This window comes from Chanos chanos, chromosome 1, assembly GCF_902362185.1.
Source record: "Chanos chanos chromosome 1, fChaCha1.1, whole genome shotgun sequence".
In the NCBI taxonomy this organism is placed as follows: domain Eukaryota; kingdom Metazoa; phylum Chordata; class Actinopteri; order Gonorynchiformes; family Chanidae; genus Chanos; species Chanos chanos.
Genome location: NC_044495.1, coordinates 28,204,235 through 28,224,033, shown reverse-complemented (window position 1 = coordinate 28,224,033; position 19,799 = coordinate 28,204,235). Strand labels below are relative to the sequence as shown.

At 40.9% G+C, this 19,799-nt stretch overlaps 2 protein-coding genes across 2 annotated transcripts; one reads left to right on the top strand and one right to left on the bottom strand.

The window, feature by feature from the left end:
* Positions 1-787: 787 nt before the first annotated feature.
* On the bottom strand, positions 788-8,197 carry zc3hc1 (zinc finger, C3HC-type containing 1). The gene is made up of 10 exons (XM_030778548.1): positions 8,064-8,197; positions 7,303-7,405; positions 7,003-7,153; positions 6,542-6,625; positions 6,328-6,455; positions 5,760-5,908; positions 5,065-5,317; positions 3,664-3,867; positions 2,912-3,124; positions 788-1,727 (listed from the first exon to the last, which is right to left on the bottom strand). The coding sequence occupies exons 1-10, from the start codon at positions 8,195-8,197 to the stop codon at positions 1,656-1,658; spliced, it is 1,491 nt and encodes a 496-aa protein (XP_030634408.1). The 3' UTR covers positions 788-1,655.
* Positions 8,198-8,928: 731 nt separating this feature from the next.
* klhdc10 (kelch domain containing 10) lies at positions 8,929-18,180 on the top strand. Its single transcript, XM_030784901.1, has 10 exons — positions 8,929-9,013; positions 13,201-13,293; positions 14,491-14,712; positions 15,408-15,562; positions 15,950-16,098; positions 16,213-16,297; positions 16,528-16,594; positions 16,751-16,798; positions 16,958-17,097; positions 17,604-18,180. The coding sequence occupies exons 1-10, from the start codon at positions 8,929-8,931 to the stop codon at positions 17,811-17,813; spliced, it is 1,254 nt and encodes a 417-aa protein (XP_030640761.1). The 3' UTR covers positions 17,814-18,180.
* Positions 18,181-19,799: the final 1,619 nt, after the last annotated feature.

The window sequence follows — 19,799 nt, the reverse complement described above, 5'->3', positions numbered from 1 at the left end:
CTCTCTCACCCTGACCAATGCCATTACCACCTCCACAATCTTTCAATCCATTACAAGGTCAAAGTAAGTGCTGAGGCAAAACAGAAAAAAAAATAAGGGGGGGGGGGCAATTTAAGAACCCAGACCTATTTATCATGGAGACATGTCACTTCTGAATAGAACACTGGAGTTTGTGTGCCCACATGTTTGTTGCAGCATTCAGCCGAACTTTAATGTGAATCAAGAGACACAAGTGACTGCACCTTACGTCAGAGTGTAGTCCACATCTGTCACTTTCTTCTTTAAGGTACAATGAACTCGGCCTGATTGAATACACTGAAAGAGGGACATTTTTGTTGAGTTTGAACATGTCTCTTAGATCAAAGACCAGACACTTGATCCTTTCATGCTATCTTGATTGAATCACTGGTGTTCTCAAACTTCTAAACAAGACTACACAATGAGTCCGTTAGACTGGACAATATAATAGAACACACAATGAACGCTTCCATTCTATCCAACAGTTCAGACATTGACTTGAAGCTCTCTGAGGTGATAACAGTCATACGCACCCACTGAACTGAGTCATGGCCACTGTTGAAGGCCATGGAGTACACGGGCCTTTCCTTACAATAAACGACACTTTGAAACTATACTAACAGGAAATCCCCTTTAGCACAATACATCATCTTGAATTCTCAAACAATTCATTAAAAGTAATGCCATCATGTACAATCCCACCCCCACCCCACAGCAAGGATCTACAAGACTTTCATTATGTAATTTAAAATGAAATTCAGGTAAAGAATAACAAAGTTATCAAGTTTATTAAAACGACTAACAGCTGAGAAGGACATGCATGGTAGAGGTTACTGCATTGACTAAAAAAAGGCAACAGTTCACAGACAAAGCAATGAACAAGACCAACCCACAGATTCAGTGTTTCTATGGCACATGTGTGTTCATCTGCTTAGTCTGTCACTTCACAAACCCTCTTACGGGTTGAGTATCTGAAAACACTGACAATACTTTAACAACGTATCTAACACACTGTTTTTCCCTTATCACATCACAAAATGGGATTTGACATTCTACATCTAGTTCTTTAACACTGCAAAAAAAAAAAAAAAGGAAAAAAAAATCCTTCTCACAACTGAAGGCATGCCTTAGGTAAACATACAATTCCCTGGACCTCACTACTTTCAGAAATACATTGAGTGGTATTACTGAAGCATGTTTTCCAGTGTTTGCCTACTGACGGTGTTCAACGACCATCCCTTATTTTAGGTTGCGTGATATGACACAGGATCACAAAGGCAGAGACAGGATTCCCACGCTGTCCTGATGAGGTAAGAGGATGCTGGCCAGTCAACATTGTCCATACATGTAAGGTCTTACTGTGGTTTTCAAGTGTATAAATGCTACACGCTGGATGGCCACAAATCTCCCGAAGTGTGGAGAGTTGTAACTGATTGACAAAAGCCAATGTTCCATGTGGTCCATGTGATCCATGTGAATTTTTTTTTGTCACTCTCGCTGATAACCCTCATCGCAGTGAACAAGCTGTCTGGTGGAGAAAATCACTGATAAGAAACCACTGCTGGTATTAGGAGGACAACGTACCACACAGATGAAAAACGACTTTCTGTTTTTTGCTGACATCCCACTGAGAGAACCTACTGCGAGGGAGAGGATACCTGCCACTGACGGAATATCGTAAACACTTTCTTTGACTTGTCATGAGGACCCTGCAAGACCAAAAGACATGATAAAGAGGGAGGCAGGCAGGACTTGTGGCTAAGCAAGCAATGTTAAAGAGAGTTAGTACTGCGCGAGTTGTGTTCAGAGGTATGATTCATTTCAAATTTACAATTTTAAATGAGGAGTGAGGTCTTTTCAACAACAACAACAAAAAAAAATATATATATATTTTGCCCACTATTACCCCTTTTCCACCGAGGCAGTTCCAGGGCTGGTTCGGAGCCGGTGCCTAATCTCAAACCAGTTCTTCATGTTTCGACAGCCAAAGAACCGGCTCTCGGACAGAAATACTGGTTCCAGAGTGGCACCAACACTTTGCTGGGCTAGAACCAAGAACCGCTTACTTCAGGGGCTGGGGGCAGCACTACTGCGACCAACAAGACCAACTAAAACTTTGTAACCTCCATTTTTAAAAAACCATACCCCTGTGCGGAGCTGACAAGCAGACAGCGAAACATGGCAGAATACCCGACCACCTCTACAAATTAAAGTTTGTTTGGCTACGATTCTCAACTTCTGTCTACAACTAGGAGTATTTAATTTATGTGAATGGACTTTATAAATGAGTACATTCTTCTCCTGAATATAAGTCACAAAGCAAGTTTAAGTTCTGTTTGAACTAATCGTGATGTAAGTATGTCAGTATATATATAGCCAACGCATTAGCCCACACACGAACATGTGTCAGACTGAAAATCGCAGATTAAGATGCCTTAACAATCAAAGAGATAATTGATTTATGGTATCTTGCACGTTACTTAAAAACTAAGCTTTGCTTCAGCGAATCATAACATGACTATCAGTGTCAAAATATCACATTACAGACACACGTCATTCAAAACTGCCTTCTAAAATGACTGAACAATGAAAACGTGAAGATTTATGGTATCTTGCTATACACTGAGTTAGCCCGCTTATACAGACATATACAGTGACGTAATGACGTGGCTCTATGGTGGCTCTCTAGCCCGTGGAAAAGCAAATCAGTTCTTAGAAGGTTCACAAGTTGATCCAACTGCGAACCGGCACTAGCACCAGCCCAGCACTGGCACCTGGTTCGCGTTGGTGGAGAGGGGGTATATGATACTATAGTCCTTGCCCTTAATATGAGGGTTCTCGAAAAAAACCTTGAAAGAAATGTGAAACATGCTTGTTGTTGCAACTGGCTCACCTGAGAGGGACTGGCTCCGATTGGACTAAGGCTCCTCTTCATGGAGAGAAAGAGGGTGAGGGCAGCTCTCCAGCCAGGTTGAGGCAGCTCAGCCTCTGAGCCTTCACGCAGTGATCCAGCCAAGCTCCTCTCCTCCCGCCCCACGCTCACCCAGGGACACCAGTCCCTGTGCTGGGCCACTGGGTCAAACACATTCCTGTGCATGGGGCCCTCCTGGAACAGCAGGGAAAACAATGCAGAATCTCGTCAGGGTGATTTCATATTGATAGCTGGGCTGAGGAGCTCACGACAATCGATAATATTGTGGACAAACTGTAACAATGACTGTCATCAGAACTAAGCATTCATTAAAGCAATGGTTTGCAATATCCTCATGTAAACCCCCATAATTTATATATTTATGTTATGTTTTCATGCGAGCACTTTCAGATCTGATTCAATTAATCAAGAGTTTGATCAGTTGAGGTGAATTAGATGTCTGGGATGATTACCCATTGAAACTGACGACATCTCTAGACGATTTTGAGAGGAAGGTTCGCCTAACACAGCTTGTCAACACATTCCTCACAGTCCCCCAGTCATTTTGCATGACTCCTCTATGATATATGCAGCACTTCAGATCAACTTACGACCAAATTCTTGAACACTTTAACTGGAAGGACTAGCTCCATAGCTCTGAAATGGACAGACCTGAGGAGCCATTTGAGAGGCACTGATTGACAGAAACATCTTACTATGAAGAAGTCTCTTACAGGGCTGCTGGCGGAAGACAGTCGTGGACGTTTAGACTTTCTCTGGGGGCTGGAGGGCACATCCCCGACCCCCAAGACATCTCCCTGTCCTCGGCTTCTGGTCATGGGCCTCTTCATTCGAGAAAAGGGGCTGGGGATCTCCTCACTAGGGCTGGGGGAGTCTCTGTTGCGAGTGCGGGCCATCAGAGGTGATGGAGTGCCCTCCTGATGCAGACCAAAACAGAGATGATCAACATTCACAAGAGTCATAGTTATGAGGTAAAAGGGTTTTGTGAATTACATGTAGTACTTGACAGTTCATCTGAGAAAAAGTGGAAATATGTCTACTGCATATTGGCCATCACTAAAACGGACCAAGATTAATGGATAACACTTCGAAATCTGTTTAGCTGCTTCTGAGCAGAAGTGAGATAAGAAAGAAAAAAAACAGTATCCAGTTGCTATAAGATGAACCTTAGATATCCAAAAGATATAAGATTAAAAAAAACCTACCTCAGGGTATCTGCAGCTATAGGCAAATTTAATTTAATGTTTAAGACCTTTTTAAGGCCACTTTGAGCTACTGGTTATACCATTAAGGCTACACAATATCTAAATTTACTGAGCGGACAGTCCTGATGGATGAGAACTTGACAACTAAAGTGTTTTACCAATGGGAGAGCCACTGTGGCGATTCAAAAGAATTAAAACACGGTGGAGGGGGATCAAAGCACGAGCTCTCTCTTTTACGCCTGTGGGTCTCTTCTACAAAAAAAAAAAGCTTACAGGTGTTGTTTATGTATATTTGGGAGAGAGAATTTGGCACAACAATAGGTGGCCCACACCAAGCAATAAACGTATTAGCCAAGTCGCTTTCTCTCCGAGTACAACAAACTGGCTGTTTGCACCTCATCTTACTTGCACTCAAACATACATTTTAACATTTGTTGAAATTGCAAGTAAGGATGCTTCCTGTATGGAAACAACGTAGATCACAGATGTTCACTGCCTGCATGAGTAACGCTGAGAGGTAGCACAATTTTGGCAGGGAATGAGAATTCAGTACAACACCTGTCTGCTTAGTGCTGACTTTACTGCTCCTGTCTCAATCTCAGTTGAAAACTCTAAAGAAGCCAGTACCACTGCAACATTTTTTGTTCCTATCAAAATCTGTCGGTCAGAATGGCACAGTTACAATGATAAGGAAAATATTAAAAGATCTCTTGGAACTGTATCAGACTTTTTAATGCCATAGAAGCTCTTAATTTTCACTAAATGGATTTAAGGCTTTTTCATACTTTTCAATGATCAGCAGAACATTAAAAATGCTAAGTTTTATAGACTTCCGGAAGCATATATCATGAAGTTAATGGAAAATGGAACTATCCTTACCAGATATCACAAGTCACACGAAGGACTAACCTGCTCTGACCGTATGGAGTCCTGGCTGCGTAGTTTCATTCGACAGGGCGTTGGTGACTGCGAAGGGGAGCTGGATGTCTGCCTGTCGCTGCGGCTGGGCTCCTGGGATGTTGTTGGGGTTGGGGGTGGGGACTGAGAGGAGCAGTCCAGGTCTCCACTCATACCCTCCATCTGATGGAAGTTCCACAGACCCACCTTCCTCATGCAGTAGGAGCAGGTAAGGATGGGCAGGTTCATGGCGTGCAGGGCAGGACTGCAGGTGTCAGACAGAACAATACTCAAAATCAGCCAATTTACAACTGCACTGCAATGTCACAATTTAGTATAACTGACTTAATGCCAATTCATGCACATTCTACTTTATTACACAGAATGATTTACATTTGAACAGTACCTCACAAGGACATTATGTTTTTTTTTTCTCTGTTGGTCAGGCTTCATTTAAAACTGCACCAAACCTGAATAGTGTGCCCCTCCTATTCTGGAGTTTTCTTCCTGTTAATTTTCCTGAGTTTGTAATATTTTCCTTTAATTAAAGTGTTTTTGGCTAAATGAACTAAACATTGATTGTTAAATCTATATCTCAGACAGAATTAACTGTACACTAGAGATTGCAGTTAACACTGGATTAGGGCTTACCAAAGAAAAAAATTAGATTATGTTAAGGTATTACATAATATCCACAGTGCTCACACCTTGCTGCCCAGCCACAGAGGGCCACAATGCAGGCCGCCACCTGGACCGAAAGTGGATCGGACGATGCCTTACAGGGTAAGCTGCCCTGTTTCTTCTGCTCGTCCTCAATCAGCTGGAGTAGGACACTAATCACATCCTCAGTCAGTGTCTGTGAAAGGTGGTCAGTGCAGCTGAATTAACAACAGGACAAAAATGCACCTTGTCTCAAAACATGCACTGTTTGAGAAGTGAAATTGAAACAGAATAAATCAACACTTTCCCGCCAGCATGACCCGACAAATTCAAAAAGGACTATATATTCCAGCTGCTACTGATCACTTGTTGGTTATTAAAATAGTATTCCACCTTCGAAGTCAAACAATGGCCACATGGGGTTGGACAGAGGCTGATTATTTTTGACTGGACACATACTCATTCACTCAAAATTATGAGCACAGAATGAGCTGAAGTACTACACTTGAAATAATTCAACCAAAATCATTGTGCACTCATTTGGCAGTAACATCACTCAATCACCTGGCTGGACCATATTAATGTCTTTCCTTTTACAGTATTTTATAGTCTCACCATGGCTTTGAGCTGCTCGGGCTTCATGGCTGGCAGCTGTTGCTCCAGCATACAAGCACTCTTGAAACGCTCCAGAAAGGAAGTGAGCAGCAACCCTGGCTCATTAACCGGAACCATCCAGAACCGGTCTACGAGGAGAACATAGCTTTTATGCCAAAAGCAGATAATAGGCTATGGATGACTGAACCAAAACCGGACAAAATATCTGAAATACCTGGACAAGGGAAGTCAGGCCAAGAGCAAAACTTTTCATGCTGTGACTGAAGTTGCTTTGTCAATTCTGAAACTCGTGCCTCATCTTCCAAAACAAGTAAAAAGAGAATATGTCGAGTTAAAGGAGACATCAAAGGGATTTTTCACTTGGCCAGAATGTTGCACAAGTAAGATTTTGATGTATAATTATACATCTAACCTGGTTTGTGCAATAGTAAAGTGAAATGATAACTCAACATTAATTCATGCCAATGTTTCCTCACTGTTTCATGAGGGGGTTTTGCAGCAAACTGTGTTGATTTTCTAAACCGTGACTACAAACCTAGTAGCAAAACACTTAGATGACTTAACTGATACATTATCAGGAATCCTGAGTTATTTAAGCAATAATTCTCTGTGAAATATCCCAAAATCCAACAAATGATTTCATTATCATCCAAATAGATATTTTCATTGACTTACATTTCTGGAAATCGAGTGTTGGCTGAATAGATGCACAAAGGAAAGCTTGGCAACTTGTGCACTTTAGCATATCAGAGTCCACATTAATCCAGCCAAACCTTGCACATCTTAAAGGAGAGAGAACACGGGGCTTTCCCGCCCATTTCAAACAGTGCTCATATTAAGGAAAAGTGTTGTAACACACTAATATTACATTGTGGACTAGGTATAAAACATTCAGGGGAAATGTCAAGTGAAATAATTTAAACATGCAGCCACTCTTAACAACAGCGGCTACTGGGTGCCCATAATAAAGGATATTGAATATGACTCCACCCTTGTGAAAAATGCCTCTTTGTTTGCTGCTTCACATGGGGCTTTGCCTAAACCATTTGGAGCCAAGGAATTTGAACCTGGTTGTCCACTGAAAAAAAAAAAAAGGCAAAAACCACTCAGCAGCGTAACAAACAACTTGATTCCAGATAAGAAAAAAAACGTAACAGATTTGAAATGTGGGTAACGTGATACAAACTAAACGGTGGAAGTAAGAAAACATAGTAGGACCTACAACTGTGGATCTGCGCTTCAATGTATCAGACATGAGCCACAAGAAATGATAATGAATTCATACACATGCACGTACATGTGAGGGGAATGGCTATTGTGGCGAGTTCACTGCGATATCAATATACTTGACATCGCTACGATTTATGAAAATAACAAGCAACACTGACCAGTTTTGCAGGGCTACAAAGACGTGCGATTACTGGAATTCGAAACCTTGCTAATTATTCTGTTCGCTCACGTAAGAACGCAGTTACGTAACACGGTGCTACATGTGCTGTGAGTTAAAGAACTGTAAAATTAACTCTTAAATTCACAGCCTGACTGCATTTACTCCTGTCCTGGAACATAGTGTAGTTTTTGCACAAAGAAATATTTTCCTTTCCTTTACAAGCTTCTTTGCTGCTGTCAAAGTTATCTGCTCATGGAGGTGCGCGCTTTGACTTGCTAGCTTACGCTAGCTTAGCAAACTCTGAGCTGCCCACAACTTTTGATTTCTTTAAGCGGCATATACTTACCAAACAAAGACATTATCCTCTGACGCAACACCTTCGTTCAGAAGTTCTCGAACTTTCTGCGGGGAGGCTAAAGGAGATTTATTTTGTTTATCAGTTGCTTCTGGGCGATTTCCACGGCTGCTCAACGTCGCCATATTCGGTGTGAACCCTCCCCCCAGAAGTCGAATACTATCAACATTACTGTGGAGTTCCGCCTCCAGCACAGCAACCTTGTCCTTTTGTACACAGCACACCTGCTACTGATGGTGGAATTTCTCACTGAATTGAACTAAAACAGTCCGCAGTTCAACAGCATGATTCATTAGCACAAGTAAAACGCAACAGTATCGGAAAAACGTATTATACACATTTTATTTTACATTTTAATAAGATCAGTAAGACACATATCATATGTGTTACATACCAAATCCCTCTGTTTTGTCATTAATACAAACTTAACTTAATGTGACTATCAATTTTTATTTACATCTCCAGCGGCTTTCATAAAACAAAATGTAAATTAATAAATAAATACAGGGCTCCAGACATTCCGGATATTTTAATTTTTACTCCGTTAATCAACAACATAGGTGTTCAGAGACTTAATGATCATTTTCATGCTTAATACTGAGTACAATTTTAGATTACATAGATTGTGCCCCGACCTTGCTGGACAATTGCTTTCGATATTTGTCCCGCCCTGACAGCGGAACTGATATTATATCGGGCTCTCTGATTGGTTTGTGGCGTTAAGCCTAGTGCAAATTTGTGAATGGTTTTCTAAAGGAAGGATGGGATGTGTTATTGTTTGGTATACATTATTAGCACAAATATTTGATAGTTTTAATATATAGCTGTTTTGATGATTTAATCATCTTTTTCAAAAATGTCGGCTGCAGAAGATGCTCACAGCCCGGACCAGCTGAATAAATTCGAGAAACTGTCAGGGAGGCCTCCTTTGAGAGTGGCAGGTCAGTCAAAAAACAACAGTGGGATCTTTGCTACCGACGATAGCCGGCAAGCAAAACGAGTGTAAACTAATAACCTCTGTGTAGTCTAGTATATCGACTGTTTGAATAACTCTGGCAAATACAGTATTACGAACTCGATATCAGCTGACGATTCTTACATTCAGTCATTATTGTAAGCCTGGTCATATGTTAACCACCTAACGTAGCTATGCTAGTGAGCTAGCTAGCCTGCCATGCTAACGTCACCTGCCATAACATCACACTCACTTGGTTTTTCATCCACCATGTGCACCATTTGGTAAACATAGTTAAGCATTTTACCCCACGTAACTTAAGGTAGTCATGTCTAGTCTGTCCACGTAGTGTGAGGAATAACTGAGATAAGCACAAGCCAATCAACGTAATCTATGTTAGCGAAGCTAACTTAATGCAGTTCTGTTTTGCTAAATATAATCTACAAAGGCAAATGATCAGAATTAGGGGGCAATATTTTGCGGTATCATTTACTGCGCTCCTTCATTTAGGAATGGGAAAATACAAATACTGCAACTCTTCTACACACGCCCAAGCATATACGTTTGGCTTGACTTGTCTTACTGGATAATGGACCATTACTAGGTATGCAATGTTCGCTCAGTTCGCATTCGTGTACTAGATTTAGTCATTTGAGAACTGGAAAAAAACATTTGTCGCGCTAAGCAAGCCATTGTGATGCTGCAGAAGAACTTCTTGAGGTTTATCTGGACAAGTTAATCAGCACGAAACTAGTCTCCGTGATTCCTCCATACATATGTCTTACTGGAAGGTTTAGCATGTCTTAACGGTTTCCTCGAACGAACCTATAAAGGGAACAAATGACTAGTGCACTATTAATAATTTGGCCTTTCATTCATTGAGCCTCTTCTCTTGATAAAGGCTAGTGAGTACATCAAGCTCTTCTTTAGTCCCTGCATCTCATGATGTGCAGGATACAGACTAAATGTTAGTTTCTGGCAAGCCAGTTTAATGATCATTTTCTAAAGTACTATAAGCGTTTTGAGCGTGTCCTGTATTGACCTTATCCTTCATTTACATTTAGAAGTGGCCTTGGTTTTTTAACTTGTTTAAAAATCATGCACTGGTCTGTAGTTCACTAATGAATACTGGCTAGTGTCTTCAAACCGCAGTCCGTTTACATATTCATTTGAAAATATTTTAACCAATTCAGGCAAGAGGTATTTACCTTTTGGGATTTACATGTAGAAGTTCATGAAATTATTTTTGTCTCAGAAAAAAATTTAAGGTCTCGGTGGTCACTGCTCTTGTTTGCGCATCATTTTCACCCCAAAAATGCTTGTAATCTGGGTGTCCTGGCTCTTGACACACCAGAGTCCCTGTCCTCAGTTAGTTTAAAATGCTAAACTGCAAGCAAAGAGACATTAGATCTGCTTCAGATTGTAACCCTTGATGATTTTAGAGTTATTATGAGGAATCTTAGGACTTGAATTCATTTTGTGTTTGGATTTTGAGTACAAGGAATCCCACTTTGAATCCCACTTCCTCTTTTTAGAATCAAATGTTTTGGCAAGCTCTTTGCTGTAAAGGGAATTTTAGGCAAGATAGCTGTAATGTAGTGGTCATTATGGATGGCAGACGTAGTCTGCATTTTTTGTGTGAGGTGGTACAAAGGCTTAAAGATCAGTAAAGCATTAAATACTGTGGTGGGGGAAAAAATAACAGAAACACCACATGAAAAAGGAGTTTAGCTTTGAAGTACCTAAATCACAATTACAGGCCCAGCTGCAAAGGTGAGTCATATTAGGTTGATCATCAGACCTTTATAGCTGACACATACTGCTAATTGGCAATTTTCATTTTGATATCTGAATTTCCAATGCAACATGGGGCAGCTGATAGAGCTGCAAAGAGGCTTAACAGTTAGTGACCAAATTGCTGGTGTGTTGGTTACAAAAATGTGCAGTATTATTTGATGTGTCAATGGGAACATACTCAAAAATGATGACGGTACATGCCAGATGTGAACAAACAGTATCAGCAAAGAGGAATGGTATTGTCAAGTCAATAGTGTCATCACTGACAGAGATAGAAAGACACTCAACAGGATAGTTGCCAAATGCCACAAAAGAACAGACTCAGGAATAGGCAAAGAATTGAACACCTCTGATACCCAGTCTCAACAAAAACTGTATGTCATGAGTTTCACAAAACTGAAATTTATGACAGGGCTGCCATTTGGAAGCCTTTGTATCCTAGGCCATTGTATAAAGATAGATAACCTGGTGGAGGGAGCACAGAACCTGGACCCCCGAGCAATGGATGAAAGTAATGTGGTCTTATAAGTCATCTTTCACTCCATTTCCTTCACCCACGCTGTTTTGCATTTGGAGAAAGCCAAAAGATTCCTTCAAAGTACAGTTTTCATTCTCAATGTAAAACATGGTGGGGGATCCACAATGGTGTGGGCAGCCATCTAGTGGGAGTTATTAGGTCCAGTGATTGCTCTGCACAGTCACATAACAGCCATGAAAAGGGAGGCCATTTTACAGGACTTGATGTACCCTATGGTAACTGTTCCCTCATGCTGTTCCCATATTCCATCATGGTAATACCCCCACACATACTGCTAGACAAATTCACGAGTGGTTTCATGAGCACCAGGATAAACTCAAATGCCTTCTATGACTTGCCTAGTTACTAGATTTAAACCTCATTGGACCTCTAAGGGAAGTTCTGGAGCACAGAGTGTTGAGTAGATTTCCACCTCCTTCATATCTCAAACAAATGGAGGCTTTTCCATTTTGAGGAATGGTGCATTGTCCTTCTACACGTAGTTCAGGACTTGTATGACAGCATTCCATGAAGGCATGAAGGACTGAAGCTGTTCTGAAGGCAAAGGATGGCTTGACTCCTTATTTGGTCCTTGATATCGATATATATTGTTTGGCGTTTCCATTATTTTGTCCACCCTGTGTCTGTCGTGGGATATTCTGCCTATATAGACTGCACATGCAAACTGCGCCTCCCAGTTTCTGAAGTATTGTCTACTTTTGTAAATATCTTGTGAAATAATCACTCTTGTGGCCTATAATGTCTGTATCATTAAATTTCAGATTATCTCTTTTAGCACACAAAACAGCATAGGAAACTGATACAGTGGCCAGCAGTTGGTTTAAGAGATTTGTGAGCCCAACATTAATAAAGCCATTTGATAGCACAAAATAGGAAAGCCTGCATCCTTAGCATCCTGCTGTAACAGTGTTGCACTGCAGTGAAAAGCAGCATAAACTCCAGCTTTACTTAGTGCTTTTCCAAGGTCTTACAATGTTGCAGAATGGCTTCCATGTCATACCTAGAAATAGAGTTCATAGCAGGCAGGCAGAGCTATCTATAACAAATGGTATCTTACATGTTCTAGCTCTAGCCACTAGCCAGGAGTTTGAAGTTCATGAACTCCCTTTCAAATGTTTTTTGGAGGTTTTTTTCCTCCCAAAATTCCCTTGTGAAAGTTTGTGTCCTAGCTCTGCACAGTGTGCTGTTCTTCTGGGCTGTGAGCATTGTGAGTGGAGTTCTGCACGAGTGTTATCGTGATTGTTTATTTCAAAGCTGTGTGTAGTGAGTTAGGTTGGAACTATTATCTCCTTGTTACAGCCTGCTGTTTGCACTTGGTATCTTTCTGGTCCACATGAGCAAAGAATGAGAGGTTTATCTGGAGGGGTGGAGTTTATTTGAGGCACTTTATTTAGAGTGAGCCATGTACAGAATTCCACTACTATATGATATTGGGTCCCTGAGCTCAAGTGAATGCTCAAACTTAAAGGATTTACAGAAGGAGTCTCTGTGTTGTCTTGAGAGATCTGTTTTATGTCCAATGGTTTAGTAATGTGTCTGTTTAAATATTGATTATGTGAGGGGCATGTGTCACCACAAAGTGAATTGCTCGGAGTCTGATTCTCGAAGCTGCATTGTGTCCAAAGGACCATTTTTTTGTTGTTAATGATGAGGTTGGTTAACTTCTGATGTCATATTTTTTCATACTTACTAAGAACTTTTTTGTGCGTTAAAGAAAAGCCTTTTCAAATAGTGTCTGAGGTATTTGTCCAGTGTGTGTATGTGTGTATTTGTTTAATTTGTGCCATTGTCCTGCGTTGTCTGTCATGTCTGACCCATTGCGGTGATTGTGGTGACAGGCTCTAAGAAGAGAGTTCACTGGCTTCAGTCTCGACGCATCCTCACCCAACCTTGCCCCAGCCTCCGGATTCCTAACAGGTTTTTAAGAGAAGGTGGGTAACAACACCAGCTTTGGGCCAAACCTTCCAAAAAAAAAAGATAAAACCAAAATCCAGCCAATGTGGAGCCCACTTGCACGATTCCTCCAGCTCCTCCCTCCCTCCCCCATCTCTCTTCAAAGCTCTTCCTCACCTTGGTGCCAAAGAACTGCCACTCTCTTTTCGCCTGGGCCTTGTGGCTTTGCTGGCACAGTTGCAGACTGGCCAGGGTGGGTGTGGTTTTTTGTGTGTTTTTTGTTGGGTGTGATCTGGAAGTCTTTCTCAGTGGCCTGTGTTCTGTGAGTCTGTCTCCCCCCCCCCCCCCCATCTTGTAAGTCAGTTATGTGATGGTCACATCTGGATGTACCTCATGGGTTTTCTGAGATCATTTTAAGGGTAGTAATTGGTTAGCTTGCTTGGTTTTAGGGTTGAGGTGATTCTTCATCTGAGGGCTTCACTTTTGAATGTGAAATGAAAATGCGCATGTGATCGTCTGATGATTCCCTGGTAAATGCAAAGTAGGCCACATTTTGTTGAGTGTATGCTTTCTCAGGGCTAGGTTCATAGTTCATAGCTACAAACAACTGCATCTGTGTTTGAGAATCACATATTCATGCATTTTGCCCAAGTCATTAAAACAAAAACTACTTAATGAAGTCTGACCGTCTTTTTGGATGAAATATCTTAAAGCTGGTATTTTTACGTTGTTTTTGTGAAGAGCTGAACAGAAATGCTGTACTGACTGAACACAGCATTCCTATAGTCTATTTACAAACACCTTTTACCTAGCTATTCGAAATTTTGGAATATAGATCTTTATTTTCTGATATATCTTAAGGTTATTTTAATTATAATTTAATGCTACATCTAATAGTTTACTTGGAGTTCAAGTTTTCATGCTAGATCAGCATAACGGCAAGCTCTCAATCATTCTTTCCCTATTTCAAGAGGCCAGCCAACACACACAAATGCCAAATTTAACTTCGGTACAGTCTTAAATAACCAATTAAGGAAGGAGAGGTTAGCAGTATTAGCAGGATAGAGGAAACTGTGGACCTTTAAGTGGGAGCCAGAAGAATTTTTGTGTGTAACTGAAAACAATGGTAGCTTTGGCTTCCATTGATGTTTTAACTCCCTGGGCAGTCTGTGAATGGCCTATCCTGCAGTAAACATGGTCATCAGTCCTGACCTGGACATGCTTTGTCTTCACAGGTCATCGTGCTCCTCCAGCCCGAAGCGGTCACCGCTGCGTAGCAGACAACACTAACTTGTACGTGTTTGGCGGGTACAACCCAGACTACGATGAGTCGGGAGGCTCAGAGAATGAGGACTACCCACTGTTTAGGGAGCTCTGGAGGTACCATTTTGCTACAGGCACCTGGCAGCAGATCCGGACTGAGGGATACATGCCCACTGAGCTTGCCTCCATGTCAGGTAAAGACCTATTGATATATTGCTGCAGAAATTACTGAAGGAAGTTATGTTTTGTTTCGTTTTCATTTGATTGAATGGTTTGGTGAAATCTGTACCGATAGTATGTGCTCACATTTCTTTTGAGTTATTCATATGAGAACTGGCAAAACCCATGTATTTCAGCAAAGTCTGGAAATCCTTCAGATAAGTTGAACACATCTTTGTTCTTGTTCAGAGTTTATTTAACTAATCTGAAACAGAATATTATCTAAAATCTGGCTATTTTAATTTCAGCATTTGAACTGGTGAATGACAAGTAACACATTAGCTAACTGTAGCTATCTTAACTAAATTACCTGCTACTAATAGGTCTGTACACAAGCACTGCTTCAGTGAGCACGCCATTACCAGACAAAGCCAAGTTGTTTGTGGGGAACACAGATCATAAAGATGCTCTTGTGTTTCATCAATATGTATGAGATTCTTTCTCTGATCCCAGATAATACTCACTCAGTGAAGAAAATAAACATTTGGTGCTTAATATGGATGCATGTAACTTTTGACACTTAGTTAATGGCATCTAGGGATGAGGGGGATTCAGGTAGTCATTTACGTCCTGGAATGACTTTATTGATCGATTGATTGCTTTTGTGGCATTTTTTGTCACTCTCAAAGGCAGTTAAGTGACCACTGCAAATTTTGTGTGCATTTTCCAGCTGTTTTGCACGGGAACAATCTGCTGGTGTTTGGAGGTACTGGAATACCGTTCGGTGAGAACAACGGGAATGACGTCCACGTCTGCAATGTGAAGTACAAGCGATGGTCTTTGCTCAACTGCAGAGGGAAGAAACCCAACAGAATATACGGACAGGTATAACTGAACAAAACAAGTGGTCCATCCATCAGAAAGGTTTATGAACAAATTCAGGTTTTGTCTGAGGTTGAAGAACAAAAGTCATGTTTGAAAAAAGGGACGTGTGTAAATAAAACAGGGACCTGTGTAATTGTGTAAATAATCCCTCCATATAGGCCAAAGTGTTCCATAACTTATTTTCCAAACAAAAAAACCCCAGAACATCCTTTGGGGAGGTCTCACTGTAGGGTATACAGTCATGGATGCGTGTTCATCACATGGATTATTTTTCTTAAAAATGAATATTTTTCTTTTTCCATGTCTTGCTGTTTCCCATTTGTCCCTGATAATTTCAGCTGTAGTGTTGACTAAAACACCTCTGATGGTGTTTGTTTTAACTTGAAGGCGATGGCCATTATAAATGGCTTCCTTTACGTGTTTGGCGGGACGACGGGCTACATTTACAGCACGGATTTGCACAGGCTGGACCTCACCACACGCGAGTGGATCCACTTAAAACCAAACAACCCCCCTGACGATCTGCCTGAAGAGCGGTGAGCCACATCTTGCGTTTCATTTGGACTTGTTTTCAACCTACTTTTGAATGATTATATGATTTTGTGTGCAGCATTTGTGTAGTGAGTCCTCTCTCTCCTTCTTTGGAACAGATACAGGCATGAAATAGCACATGATGGGCAGAGAATATACATTTTAGGAGGAGGAACCTCCTGGACCTCCTACCCTTTAGATAAGGTACTGTTCTTTCTCCTGAGTTTGAAGTTAGTAAATAAAACTGTAAAGAGAGTGTACGGTTGTATTGTGTGTAGACCCCCAGCCTTCTGTGGATAACTGTGATAGAAAATGTGTTGTATTATTGATTTTTTTTTTTTAAACCAAATCGCATTTCTTGACTCATATTTTCCCCGGGAGTTTAGATAATCTCTCCCTCTCTCCCTCCTTCCCTCTCCCTGACTGTGTCACAGATACATGCCTATAACCTTGAGACAAATTCCTGGGAGGAGATAACTACCAAGCCACATGAAAGAATAGGTTGATATTTCTTACTGTTCATCTCTAATTTTTTTTCATGTAAATGTTGTATGTTTATTGCATAGTGACGGTAAAAAGAATGTGAGAAATGTGAAGAATATAGCACTTAGGTGTGGAGTACTGTGAAATACTTGACGCATTCTGTTCTGTCTGCAGGATACCCTGCTCCAAGGAGATGTCACAGCTGTGTGCAGATTAAAAACGGTTGGTGAAAACTCTTGTCTCTGTTATGTTACTTTAAGTAACAGACACATGGCTTAGCCTATGCTGATAACATGTGCATTAGGTATGTGTATAAAATTGGTGTTTTATCCCGGAACCAAACATGTTGGTCTGTGTTGACACACACGGGTTCACTTGCAGATGTGTTCATATGTGGAGGCTACAATGGAGAGCTGATCCTGGCTGACCTGTGGAAGATCAACCTGCAGACCTTCCAGTGGACAAGGCTGCCAGCAGTGATGCCTGAGCCTGCCTACTTCCACTGTGCTGCTGTTACCCCGGTCAGTGCACTCTCATTCCCACTTCAAAAGTCATATTATCTCTCAGATTCATTATGGCTTACTGGAGAAGTCCTCCCCAGTCTAGTGAAAAGAAGCAGTTGGTTTGTGCAAGTGATGGGTGGTTAGAAATACAGGGGAATCAGATATTGCTAAATTGGGGGCGAAAAGGGAATAAAAGAAGCAAGAAAAAAATCAGTTTACATGATTGTGTGACTGGCAGCTCTTGCTATATATTGCCCGTTGAATGCTTTGACCATGTAGTAACTGAATGATCTGTTGAGATTATTAAGGCTCTGCATAGTTTTTTTTAAGTGTCTTCAGAAAGTTTTGCATTGAGCTAATAGGACTGAAAGATGGGACCTCAGGTTAAAGAGTTCACAGCCGTTTCTATGAAGAGTGTGTCCCATGGGCAGTACTGTTACTATCCTAGATGTGTGTCAAAAAACCACATATTTAACCGGATTTTTTAAAAAAAATCTTTCTTTCTCACCCTCTTTCCCTCTCAGGCTGGCTGCATGTACATCCACGGTGGTGTGGTTAACATCCATGAGAACAAGCGAACTGGCTCTTTGTTTAAAATCTGGCTGGTTGTGCCCAGTCTGCTGGAGCTCTGTTGGGAACGACTGCTCAAATCTTTCCCCCACCTAGCACACCTTTCCTCCATGCAGCTCCTCAACCTGGGCCTCACACAAGAACTCATTGAACGCTTGAAATGAGCTCCCTGTGTGTGTGTGTGTGTGAGTGTATGTGTGTGTGTGGACATAGGACTGGACAAGATGGCATTGAGGCCCAAAGCCTGAAGAAAGAGCACAGGATTCATTTAAGGGCCCCCTCCCCACCAGAGCAGTCCTTCGACGTAGCCCGCCTTAAAACCAAAAACTATGGGATGCCTTTTTCTCTCGTTGCATACGCACGAAACCAAGTGGAATGTTTCCAGTTTGAAGTCCCTTCACTCCGTTTTTTTTTTTTTTTCCTTCTTAATTCAATGAAACTTTCGTGTCCTGAAAATGATTTGTTTCACTGTTTTAGATTCACCATGACCTTATTCTGTTGGCCTTCCCTAGGTTAGGCTCAGAGACATTATTAAGGGTAGCATGCTGTCTTATTTTATTAGTGGAATTCCAACCTGCTCCCTGCACCCTTGTTTTTAAATGTGATCTGGTGCAGCATTATAATCTCGCCACTTTTTGATTGAGAGATCTCATTTCAGGTGGGTTAATCAAAACTTATCTATAAAACAAAAGAAACAGTAAATCGTGGTAGGTAAGTGTTTTCCTAATTGCGACATAACCATGCGCACTGGGTCATACCATTAGCATGGGTTGGGTTTTAGGTGTGAAGTTTTTTTTTTGTTTTGCTTTTCTTTGCTGTTTTTTATGTTGAACCTTATTGCTTAAGAACACTAAGTGCTGCAGGTACATCTGCACTTAAGTCGCAAAAACACATTATGTTCAAACTCCTCCCTTACAAACAATCAGAAATATCAGGCACTGTCCATGAAAAGAAAATTTTAATTTTGTTTTCTAAACCAAATGTTACAACACTGTGAACATGGTGCTCCTAACTGTCCTTTTGAAAGCTTTTATTCAAATAAAGTCTTATTTTATTCTGTTAAAACTTAACTTCCTATGTCTAATGTCAAAAGATTACATATTTTAGACCCATTTAATCAGCTGGCTAACATTCATCTAAATTAACTCAGTGCCTTTCCCAGTGAATATTTTTACTTTTTCATTTAATTTATGGATTTACTTTATTTAAGAGGTTAACGCAAGACCTTGCAAAGAGCACTTTAATTTCATTCAAAACTGAAATTAAATTCTAGGATTAAGTCTTATCTGTAGGTTGAATTTCAACAGTCAGAATCAAGGAACTCGTGTTCATCTTACATGGTGAAATTAATTCATATTATTTTTTCACATTCATTTTCTTTTGCTCAGCATGTATTTGTTCTAAGACAAACTGAACTGAATAGGGTGAGTAGATTATCTGATAATGATGAATTCTTTGATTATTTTCTTAATCTTTTGACTCAAGGGACTCCACAGAGAAACAGATAACCCCCACATATCAGCAATAATATAGTTGGACAACATCTGTTATGCTGAATCAGCAATGAAATATTCAGAATTTTATGATAGCCATCCCCCTTCAGGAGAATGCTTTTCTGTAGCATAGACAGGTCTCTCACCCTAAGCAGTGCCAAAGTTGATCGCACCTTGAGTTCAGTGTTGCTTATGCCTCTCTGGGTTACTTTGGACTTAATACACACTTTGTTGGCCGTTGGAATTGTACAGATTGAAAGGCACCAGCAGTTTGTGGGATTATAGGTAGGAAAAGTAATAAATTATTCTGTAAATGTCTATGTTTTTACAGTACCTTGATCCCCCCCTCACCCCCCCCCAAACTCCACGTTTCTCCTTTTTTTTGATTGGTCATCTCATTATGTAGAGTTTTCACTGACATTCTGAAGGGACTGATCATTGCCTGGTCAAGAGCTTGGCCCCCTGTATTTCTCCTTCTCTTTTGCATGATTACAACCTTGTGTGCATGGGGTCAGGCCTCATATCTCGGATTGGAGGGGTCTCACTGGACTTTGATCCCTGCTGTGCATATGGTTTTAAGACCATCTCCCGATTACCCGTAAATGTGTACCTGTTTTGTGTTTTCATTGTTGAGAAATCAATAAACTTGTTCAAATG